Genomic DNA, 12,511 nt, shown 5'->3' on the forward strand with positions numbered 1-12,511 from the left:
ACTTTTTCTCTACTTCGCTGAATTCCTCAAACCCCATCCTTCTCTGTCCCCTTTGTTCCTCTTTCCACACTCCAATAATTTAACTGTGGAAGTCTGCCTTGCTGTAAACTACACTTTTTATTACCCAGAAATATGTTTAATTTCTCTCTCACATCTCTTATTATATTCAAATTATCCTAGGTCTATGTGAATCTAAAGAGGCAATTGTTGGAGTCGTTGTTTGTGCGCGGCTGCATCTGATGATTTATTAATTCTTTCAAAATGTATCCAGGGAAATCTCATGAAGTTTCCATCTCTGCAAACCATGATTTCACATCCAGAATCATTCAGAATAAATGTCCAATTACTGTTAATAAAATAGAGTTGATATGGGGAGTGGATTTTAAACAACCTGATGAGTTTGATCCCTGGAAGTTACACCCAGTGGCACTACAAAATTATGATTTAAGTGCCATTTAAAGAAGCCACATCATAGAGTTATAAAATGAGTCCACACATCTCAAACTGAAAAAAAAACTCTGCATAAAACAAGAGTGGCTTTCATTTTCTTATTTCCAGCACCTGGATGAAAAGATAAATACATTTTCATTTGGAAGATAAGATGATTTTTAGGACGGATGAGAAAATATGGAGGATGGTGATCAGATAAAATGGGCGACGATCTTAAAATACAACACGTCACGGCAACAACAACTCTGGTACCACAAACAGCAACACTGGATGACACCAATTCACAATGAATGACGTGTGGTTCGGGTTAGCGGTTTGATGGGTGAAGGGTTGGGGTTAAACAGTAGTACACATGTTGAGAGGGGGACAACATTCAAAGCTAATGTCATCTACAACTACTACTACAACCACTACTCTTTTCTTACCTGAGTCTAGGGCTAGAATGAGGGACACGGTGCAAGGAGAAGATCAAAATAGAAGAGTGAAAAGCAAAGCATTTTGGAGACATTCAAGCAGGATGTGGCTTTCTTTTCCCCCCATATGACATTGAAGCTGTACTTTTGCATGGTTGCACTCAACGACTAGGCACAAGCGATTATAGTTTTTAGTGTGTGTGTGCAGCCCAGTCAAAAAGCAAACCATGCAATGTCGATGTCATAAACAGAAAGGTAAGGGAAAAGAAAAGAAGTAGCTCAGCATCAAACATTAATTGATCAATAATTACAGTATATCAAAGCACTAAATACACACCCCTGCAACATTTCTATTCTATAATGCAGTTACACTACAAAGTAAACCGTTTTTGTGCTTGCCGCTCTCATCTGTAGCAGATGGAGATTATAATATATCTCACAATAATAACATTTCTGGAGAACCCTGAAATACCGCAAAAAAAGTAGCCAAACTGTAATCTTCAACTTGTTGCTTACAGTTAAAACCAAATGTGTTTAACTGCTTACAATAACTTCCACATTCAAATTGAAACTCTTTCCAATAAACCACACACCAGGCTCATCATTGTTTACATGGAATATCTCCCTTGTTTGCTGAGACCTGCTGATTGGAGCAGCTTCCTGCCACCATTAGTGTAGTTGTTTTTATCAATCCAACCATCACAGTACGTCTGCCATCTGTCAGCGAGGCAACAATACACACTGCGTCCACACAACACTCTTCCTGTGAGTGCTGCTGATGTGTTTTCACTGGAGCCTGCCAGTTTTCCACAACATACTTTGTCCACTATTGGAAACTGTAGCTAGGTAGGCCTGTGGAGAATCCCGATGTGCAGCTGTTCATCAAGAGTATCAAAGGCATCACAGTTCACAGAGACAGCTTGTATCTCTTGTGTTACACTATGGCCCATTTGTAATCTTTGCATGGGTCTGAATGAGGCCACACAAAACGCTGAATCATTTTGTCAGGTTGAATCATTGCATGGCAACTTTCCAGATGCTATCGCTAGCGATTTCCGTTATTCTGTTTTTGTTTGAGTGTGTTTGTGTGTATGTGTGTGTGTGTTGTGTGTGTGTATGTGTTAGTGGGGCTGTACATCATATGATCTATTTCAGTCCAACATAGACTCAACAATATAAATACCAAAGCATTGCCATAGGGTGAACAACCATCATGAATTGATAATAGATAGAAACATACTCTGGCCAGTGGCCACAATATTCTAAGGACAAGTCGGAAATAGTAGTTGTCTGCACTGCACCAGAACATCAGTGACTTTAGCAATAGAAATGACAGGTGCTTACCTGGCTGAGCGGGCTCCTATGCTGAAACCCATGTAGCCCTCCTGAGGCAGGGAGTCATCCCCCAGCTCTTTGAGGTCCTGAGGCCGCAGGTATTTGTCCGTGTCCCCGGTCATCGCATCCTCACCTGGTGGAGGGGATGAAATCATAAAATCCTCCGTTACCTCAAAAAGCCAATCCGGGCAAAGAGAGGCGATGCGGCATCTCATGAAGAAAAAAAGCCCACACTGCCGACATCACTCTCTCACTTATCAGATTATGTTACTTAGAGGAGGCCTTTGATAATTTATTAAACCCCACATAGGCTACCTCCCAGCAACTGCATAGCCCACTGCAACTTTGTCTATTCATTTTGACACAACAACAACAACTACAACATGAAGCTGGAAGACTGAGCAGCGCCAATGCATGACTGTTTCACAGGTAAAACAGAAATACATTTAGAGAAAAATGCCATAAACAGCAAAGCCACTTTGCGGTATATATGGAGCTCTCCTGTAAAACCAAACGCAGCTGCTTTCACAACACTCAAACACAGAGTGCAGCAGAGGGTTCAACAGCGACCCAAAAAGCCTGAGCACAAACAGCAGAGAAATGGCAGAGAGTGCGGATCAGCACCTCGATCGGCGGACCGGTGGACGATGACACGCCGGTCAATGAAGCCGGCGGAGCGGCTACTGTGTTTCCCCTTCTCCCTCATGTCCGGCTCTGTCCTGCCTGCAAACACTGTGCTCCTTCACCGCAGCCCCTCCCCCTGCCTTCAATACTGCCGCACTCCGATCACACACCAGCAACAGTGGCAAGTTAGACGACATTAAACTAAGCATTTCCGGTGTCAAATTCCAAAATAAAGCTACTGGTGAAAGGCATTTAATTGTCAAACCTCAACTAAGACAAAAAAAAGCTAACACATGCTGCTCACATCAATTCAAAAAAGTAAATGCTTACTAAATATTCGCCTAAAAGTTATCTTAGGAAAATACTTTGGTAATAGATGTACTACGTCTGGGTGGACGTTGTCACATTCACCATGATTTCTGAATGTTGAACGTCTACTGTTTACAACCCGAATGAAGGCCTATAAAAAACTGTCATGCAGTTGATCTGTGCGGCCAAATACTAACCCAAAATGACAAATCTGAAAACAATGCTTTAAACATATGGTGTTTATCTTTATACATTAGGCAAATGAATACAAATGAAACAGCTGTGCCTTACAACAGCGTGTTTCCAGTTACAAGAAGGAATTACAATTTAATAAATTAATGTATATTTTTTTAGAAACACTCATCTCTGTTAAGTATATTTTTCTCAATCAACATGTTTGCGTGTCAGAGTAAAATGTATGTATTTTTTAAGCATGTGTTGTGCTTTTATTTTGATGGTAACTTTTGGGACATTACTTCTGGTGTTTTTCCAGCTATTTCTGTCTGACTTGACAAAACTGGAAAACAATTGACTCCGCGCTGCTGTTAATGTATCACGGTCCCATTCAAGTTAAGAAAGCCGACCACACATGAACCACCGCCCCGGATTCACACACACACACACACACACACACACACACACACACACACACACACACACACACACACACACACACACACACACACACACACACACACTCTCTATAGAGATAGGCTACCTCTCAATGTTTCGCAGCAGAAAAATGTCCACAAAAAACCAATAGCTTTTGGAATTACTATCTATCACTACAATACATTGAAAAGGAAATACAACAGTTGGTGAACCTTAACTTCTCCACAGTCTGCAATTTACGATCGATCCTCTAGTTTTTTATTTATTTATTTTTTAGATTTTAACCTTCAAAACATCTAAATCCATCCATTGAAACTTCATCTGATGCTCGAAGGACTTACCTTTTTCCAACGCAGCCATACTGATCACAACTATTCTTATATTTCCTGAGGTATTTCTGTTTTTCTAATGCTCCGCGAAACGTCCCCAGTTAATCCAGTGAGAGGTGAGGACTATCAAGTAGTCCATTCAGTGCTTCTGGTGCTGATGGAAAACGTTGCCCTCTGTTCACCCCACGCACTTAACTCCACAAAGTCCAAAAATGCGCGTCTGCCACTGTTACGCACATCTCCCCCTCCCTCTATTCCGAAAGTCCCACAATTCAAACTGTTTTAACTTTTGAGTCTCCTTACTGCAAAACAGTGCACATTACAGGTCAGAAAGAGTAGGAGTAAAGCCATCTGCGGCCACACCGGGGTTAATACTCCTGCAGGAGGCTCAGAAAAGCTCATCCCATTGGATTTAAAGAGAGAAAGTCTCCGTGCTCCCTTCGGCTCAACAGCATCCACAAGAAACTCCGACTGAAGAGCGTCAACAGGAGGCTCAATGAGAGTGTTTACCGCTCAGTGGAGAGCAGTCAGCTGACAGGTCGCTGGATCAAATGCTTGGGAAATTCAGAGTATGAGACAGAGACGGAGAAAGAAGAAATCTCTCTCTGAATACTCCTCCTGTCTCAGGAAGCCTGGCTGCATGTCAAACTGGCAGTGGGGTTAACATAATGATGAAATAACCACCCTCCTTTAGCCTTTATTATTGAGCAACGTTTCTCTTCCTTATACACACCGAGTAAAGCTTGCCCAAGATAAAGTAAAGTTAGAACAATTATGCAAGATGTGTTGGACAGAAGGGCTGCAACTAACGTTTATTTTCCTTGAAGGGAAATGTTTTATGTATTTTCTCAATTCATCAATAGATTAAACATATTACCCATACTGTCATAGAGTAAAGAAACCAGAAACTATGTGAATGTAAGAAACTGGACTTAGAAAATTAAAATTGTTCATTTGTTAAACTGATTAATTGATTATCAAAAGATTGACTTACTGCACTTAATAGTTATAATCGGTACATAAATTGCAGCTCTATTTGACAGTTAAAGACCTTTAGGGTACCAACTGTAGTAACAAACTCTAATGCCGGTAAGGGATTACGAGATACTCTTCCCTGAGAAGACAGGAGTTAAGTTGCACTAAAGATGGTACAATAAGTGGCTATAGTATTCCATAGAAAGCATGAGAGGAGACAAACACACACACGCGCACGCACATGTACACACACATGACAGCCAGAGACCAGGAGTGTCCCTCACACCTACAACTTAATAGGATTGGCTTCCCCCATATAGGATTAAACAGAGATGTTGAAACGCTTTACTTCCTCGAACACACACACTTACATACACAACAAACATGAAGGAGTGCAGGCCTGAAAGCTGCGGGCTATATGAAGCCGGTCTTTTGCTGCTTTCTGAAAGTGAATATCCTTGTACCGAACTGCACGAATACAATGTTGATGTATTATGCGCACGGTATAAACAGTTTATGTGGAGTACACAAGGCCGTGGATACTCCTATTTACAACTCCTGCATGGTATTGATAACACACTGAATCATAGTTATGCCAATGAGGATCTTCATCATACAGCCACAGTGCAAACTCATCCTTTATCACCTGATATGTGTGTGTACGCAACTTGTTGAGTCTAGCTGTATCACCTGACATAGAAACTCCAACCCCAACCCCCGCCCCCCGAATGTCCACTAGGCAACGGCCCATGCACAAGCTCATCAATTTTACAGGCCTGTTGGCTCGCTGGTTCCAAAACAAAGGGCAGAGGAATTAAGTGGGCAGCATGAAACAGTGTGACTGTTTCCATAAACCTGGCAGCGCTACCGAGGCTATTCTGATCCTAACTTTGTTATCGTTAATGTAATGTCATTTATTGAGGTTTACCTATAGTGAGACAGGATTATATAACCTAGTCAATGCAGGCCTTTTTATGAGTTGCACTGAAAATAACATCAGCAGTGTCAGTTTGTGAATAGAAATAAACACTTACTAGAAAATCAAAACACGATTCAAGGGTAAAACGGCTAAAAAGAAATGTCTTTAAATAGATTTCTTCAAAAAATGGTGTGCATTCAGATTTTTCCTTGATATTTTCTATTCAGAAGTAGCAGCAAAACTGAATAGTAGTACAGCAAAAGCTTCAGGGTTAGCGCTGCAACATGACAGGTGAGTTCTGCTGAGTGATATTAAAGGAAAACAAACAAACCACGGAGCGATGGAAGCAAACTGGTGACAAATACCTTCATACACATCTGAAAAAGACTCCTCTTTGAGAGTTTCCGGCACATTGGCCCGGACTGTGAGATTTACAGTGAAACATGCACATGTTAATGAAAATGATAGCACACTTAAAAATGTTCAAAAATGATGCAGTGGATTAATATTACTGATTTTTATCAAGCCGCAGCAACAGTTTGTTTAAAATCAATGATATTTTTAGTAGTCACTGGCTGAAAATGAGGAGAGATTCGTAAAACTATGAGCTTTCTTCTCACATACCTTCATCGTCGGACATGTCGAGGAACTCATTCATGGTCTCTGGGACATTGATTTTGTGTTTTTCTGAAGCACTCTGTAAATGTGAAAAAGATATGAACAGTTCAGTTTTGGCAAAATAACAACAAACTTGTTTTTTTTTCTGGAATACAGTTGTCGCAATAGTACTGATGACAAAAGTGATATTTAAAAGAGAAATATTGATAAAATGGTAATTATTCACATATGGTGATCCCAATGTTAGGCTTTGTGGCCATCTGGTTGCCTTTCCACTACCCAATATTGAGTAATTGTTCCTTTCGTACGGTTTTATACATTTATGGTTACAGACTTTCTAGACTTATCTTTTGAGTTGTATTAATTTGACAAAAACAAGACAACGTGAAAAATAATAACAGCTTTCACATTGTTTTCTATGGATATTACCATAATATCTTTATTGTGAACACTTTTGGCCCCAATAACTGTGTTGTGAGAAATGTATATCATAACTGGAAAAAATCCTGACACCATTTCCAATTTGAGAATTTGAGTAAAGATTAGATTTTGAAAGAATACTATAACACACCATATGATACAATTATTTTACTGTTGATACTCTATATACTAAACATATTGAAAGTGCTTTATCACCCCAAACTCTAAACATTTTAGAGACAACTGTGACAAGCCGAGCATCTACATTCCAACCAAAGTGTGACCTTCACGTGTGTTTCCTAATATGGACTTTAAAGTGAATCTCAGCCCTGGCCCCTCACTCACAGTAAGTAATGGTGCTGTATGTGTGAAGGCTACACATTAACACACATAACTGACCAGCAGTGGCCCCACAGGCTGCAGATGTAGGTTCAATAGAGACATAAAACAACAGCAGAGGCGTCTGCACCGGGATTAATAGATCCATCACACAGAGGTGCAGGGAAACGACCTTGATCTTTAAGTAACTTCACTGTACACAGAGACAGTTACAGCTAATTCACTTTGCTGCTGATTGCGCAGGATCCTCAGTGACCCCTCTGTCCGCCTCTCATTCCTTTCACCTCTCCATCATCCTACTACCTCCTTTTCTTTACTACTTTCTCCACCTTCCTTCCTCCCCCTCTTTCTCCCAGACACGTGTGTGGATCACTTTGCTGTTAGTGACCTGAGCTATTTGAGGAGAAACCTTAATCTCCAATTTAAGCCCCCTCTCCCTTCCCTGTGTGTCTTAATCAGGACAACTTCACACGTGACACAGCGTGACTTACTGACTTACTTGCTGGCTGATTTGCAGAATACACACACTGACTCTACTGTATGATGCTGTCTGACCGAACAAGGTTTCATTTGGGAGGGGAATAGGTCTCCATTCAGTTCAATACAGCTGCTCAATTAGGAACACTAATGGTTGTAAATGTTTCAATCCAGTTGCGGCAAATATTTGAAACGATTTACTAAATCCTATCTCACATTTTAAGCAAACAGCAACCCGATTAATGCAACAGATACCAACAATGATCATATTTATCTCACAATGTGACATAAAGTCATTATTTGCCTTGTAACTCCTGATTGTTTCTTGTCCCTGATTTATAACTTTTAAAGAAATACATTAAAATGAATAGCTGCCTGCTAGTAAATCTTTTTAAAAACGTTTCTCTTTTAATACTTTGAAAATAAGAGGCATATGAGATTTAGTTTTGTGGCAAAACACGTAAAACTATAATAATGGTCAATTAAACTAAGGATGCTAAATGACCAAATTTCAAATATTTATAAATTTGTCTTAAATTCTTGCTCTTTTCTTGCATTTATCCCATGAGCAGGGCTTTTGTATTTCTAATATTTCCCAGTTAGAGAACTTAGACTTTAAATGGTGATGTGAAATATATTGTGTGTATTTAACCAAATGAGATGCTGTTGATAGAAGGCCAGTGTCTCACCATGGTGGTCAGGTTTTCGTCCGTCACAGGCCTCAGAGTGTCGACCACAGAGATGTATCCAAGGCGGCGGGCGATGGACAGGGCAGTGTTCCCATTCTGAGCAGAAACAGGAAGTTATTCATAGGAGGCAGACCAACAACAGAGCGTTCATTATTTCATCTGCTCTGTTGGAGCATGTGAGTGTGTGTGCCAATGTGTTTGTGCACTGACCAGAGTGAGCTCGTTGGCCGAGGCCCCGTGCTGAAGCAGCAGGTTGATGATGTGGGTGTGGCCCTGCTGAGCCGCTTGGTGTAGAGGAGTGTACCCGTTCTGCGCAGACACACACACACATCCAGGAGAAAGAGAATAAATAACATGTTTGATAGTGCTACAGTGTGTTTAGGGGGGTGAACGTGTACCTTCGTTTTGCCATTCACTCTGGCATGGTTCTGCAGCAGGATGTTGGCCATCTTTGCGTTGCCATAGTGACAGGCCACGTGCAGCGGTGTGTAACCCATCTGCAGGAGGAAGAGACAGAGAGGTTAAAGGGCGATGAGATGAAAAAAGGTGGAATATAAAGTTACCTATGCTGGCTGAATTCCCCATCTTGTTACATCACAGATTATTAATAAACTAGCTTTTATATAAAGCGAATTAAAGGCAGTGTTCAAAGTGCTTTTCGTACAAATTGAATTATTACATGAGAAAAAAGTCAGGGTTTACATGGGAACAATTTATTAGCCTCTCCGTCTTAGCGTGCTATCTCTGAGTGTAAATACAGCGTCCAGGCTGCTTCATATTTCATGTCCTTGTTGAATTATGAGTAGAGTGCATAATGGTAATGTGGGAGATCAGTGAGTGAATAACCTGTTTGCTGTAAACAACTGTCCTGTCAGCACAAACACACACAGACCCACGCACACACAGAACATAACCTTGTGTTAGTCCAACCTTCAGCTGCTGCAGGTTTGTCTCAGTGAACGTGAGCGGCCTTTTATGGGGCCTGTGTGTGTGTGTCTGTGTAAGTGAATGAAACTGGCGGAGTGTGACTGAATATAACAGCATGTTCATGTGTGTGTGTGTGTGTGTGTGTGTGTGTGTGTGTGTGTGTGTGTGTGTGTGTGTGTGTGTGTGTGTGATTGCTGCAGTGCAGGGAGCATCCATACAGACATGAACACCTTCCACTCAGGTAGCAATGCTTTATTTATGCAGCACCTGAGATGATCGCAGACGAGAGTCTGTGTGTGTGTGTGTGTGTGTGTGTGTGTGTGTGTGTGTGTGTGTGTGTGTGTGTATGTGTGTGTGTGTGTGTGTGTGTGTGTGTGTGTGTGTGTGTGTGTGTGTGTGTGTGCGTGCGCGTGCGTGTGCGTGCGTGTGTGTATGTGAGCCTAAGAGTGTGTGTAAAAGGAATTTATAGCCGCTATGAAATATGAATTTCAAATAAAGTAAAAACACAAAGATCAGCATGATTAGCAAAGTCAGGGATAGATGTATATTAACGGCTTTTTATCAAACCTAAGCTGCTAAAAGAGATGTATAGACCCCTCTCAGTGTGTGCATTTAATATGTTTATATATCATATCTGAGAAAACTGTACCTTTGTTTGTGGGTTGACATCAGCACCATGGTTGAGAAGGACTTCTGCAACATTGACCTTGTCCTCCTGAGCTGCTAAGTGGAGTGGTGTAAGTCCACTCTGTATAACAGGAAAGGACACACACCATCATGTAGATTTGTTTTGCTGGGAGCACATGACAAGACTGAAATATGCTATCTCTCACCGGAAAACAAATTCTGGAAACTGACTTTAAAACCCTTAAGACCCATCTGTTTTCTACAGTACCTTTATCTAAATTCCCTAAATGGTGATACTAGCATTAAAGCAGATCTGCATTTGTGTGTTTGAAGAGTCTGCATACATTTATTATTGTTTTGTAACTGAGCATACTGCAGCTACGTCACTGCGTTCACCTTATTGCACGTGTTGACGTTGGCGTTCTTGGTCAGCAGCAGTGACACCAGGTCGACGCTGCCCTCCTGCGCTGCCAGGTGGATGGGGCTGATGCCCTGCCGCGTCACTGCGTTGGTGTCGGCGCCGTACTCCAGCAGTGTGGTCCCAATGTCCATTTGGTTCTTTTTGGCAGCGATGTGGAGCGGCGTGTAGCCATTCTGAGGCAGGTAAAAGAGATGCAGGAGTTAGGAGTTTAGATTGGGCTCTTCTTCCTCTCTGAATTATTTGTATCGGTTTCATTGAACTGAGAATTGGCGAGTTGTTCTCAGTCTTGCGTAAAACCAGGAGATTTCTTCATTAGAGGGCTTATTACATAATGTATTTGTTTCTATCCTAATGAAATAGAATAAACGTTATACATTACAGACTGAGGTAAAGAAAAGTTTAATAGGATGGCCACTATAGTTAACTATTTTCATTACATATTATTTGATTACAGGACAGTACTATTTGGCTGCACTGGGTCATGGACATCGGCAAAACTTAAATTAAGACTGTGAGACGGGCCAAATAATGAGCTTTTATAAAAATAATAATAAAAACAAGGTCAGAGGTTTCAGTAGTGCAGTACATAAAGACACTCACAGAATGAATATAGAGGGGATAAAGGGCTGGCATCAATACAAAAAAGGCATGATGTCCATAACAAGATACAGTATAATGCATTTAGTTATGACAGAAAAAGGTCGTGTGATCTAACAGTTTGTTCTTAGCTTTGGGTTGATTGATAAAGTGCCTGTTGTTTTGTTGAAAATGCCCCACGTGATCATGTTTGACCAATTGAAAAAGAAAGAGACAAAAATAAGTGTCCGTTTACCCATTTCACATTTAACTTTGGTGGGAGAAATTCCGCTCTTTGAAGAACTTGTGAATATACATCTGAGACCACAGACACAATATATCATACAGGGAAGCAGCTGAAAGGGAAACAGTCGCTACTAAAGGCTGACATTCCTCGCTTCACTCACCAGGGAGAGGACCTGAGAGACAGCATGAAACTAAAGACGGCGTTTAAATACATTTCTTTGATAGGAACCCCTCTGGTGGTGGTCCCCATTGTCACTGTGTTTGGTGAACTACTAAAGTGATAACCCCTTCCTGTCTTCAGTTCAGAGATATAACGCATGAGAAGTGTGTTCTGCCACGACTCTGTGATCATGCTCTGCTCGCATTTGTGTGTGAAATTGCTTCTAAACGAGACAGATTGATCCCTTTCCTAAAGTCTTTAAATTAAATCAAGCACACACATTCAAGCACCCAGCCAAATTAAACACAATTTATAGAGGTAGAAACTAAGAGAAAGGGGAGCAAAGAGAAATGACTAAGACTGAGTGTGGGAAGAAGGAAGGAATAAATAGCGCTAGCAGAGAAAGAGCGGGTGACAAAATCAAGACTGAGAGCACTTGTAAATTAGCTTTACAAGCTTTTGTCTCCTCTAGCGGGACACATTAAATTTGAGCTGACAGCCGAAAACACGCATTTCCTGCCATATTTTGGTTAGTGGTTCTGCCATTCTGCTCATACTTGCTCTGTGGTTTTGACAGACTACCAAAGCATAGCAGGAGACTGACCACAACTCCACCATATGTCCACGACCATGTGGGAAAAGTCTGTCAGACATTTCAACAAGAGCAACTAAAGTGTTTCTTATGAGAGCCTTTCATTTGGAACACAACATTTACAGCTCTGGAAAGGACTTCACAGGAGTGGGTGGTTTTGGAGCAGTGATGGCCTGTTGAGTAACTTACGACATGTATAACACATAAACAGTCCGTTCACATGTGCACTCCAGCGCTGTTTGTGGGGAAATATGAAAATATAGTAAACCACCTGTCCCAATACGCTGACAGCATGAGCTAAATTCTGGCTGGTCGAGGGATTTCAAAGACTTTGCTGAGCTCAAAGGAAAAGCTGCATATTCACAAGACTGGACACGATGAAATGGGAGGAAAAGGGTGACCATTAGAAGTACATACACAACATTGTTAATGGTGTGAGACAGCACTAAAGGG

At 41.2% G+C, this 12,511-nt stretch overlaps 1 protein-coding gene across 1 annotated transcript in view; it reads right to left on the minus strand.

The window, feature by feature from the left end:
- Positions 1-12,511, minus strand: part of LOC134859009 (ankyrin-3-like) — a 118,777-nt gene that overhangs the window by 31,727 nt on the left and 74,539 nt on the right. The window contains 9 exon segments of the mRNA XM_063875280.1: positions 876-887; positions 2,208-2,331; positions 6,332-6,388; positions 6,591-6,663; positions 8,510-8,605; positions 8,720-8,818; positions 8,908-9,006; positions 10,086-10,184; positions 10,460-10,657. Coding sequence (XP_063731350.1) covers positions 876-887; positions 2,208-2,331; positions 6,332-6,388; positions 6,591-6,663; positions 8,510-8,605; positions 8,720-8,818; positions 8,908-9,006; positions 10,086-10,184; positions 10,460-10,657 — 857 coding nt within the window.

This window comes from Eleginops maclovinus, chromosome 22 (genome assembly GCF_036324505.1).
Source record: "Eleginops maclovinus isolate JMC-PN-2008 ecotype Puerto Natales chromosome 22, JC_Emac_rtc_rv5, whole genome shotgun sequence".
Taxonomy (NCBI): Eukaryota; Metazoa; Chordata; class Actinopteri; order Perciformes; family Eleginopidae; genus Eleginops; species Eleginops maclovinus.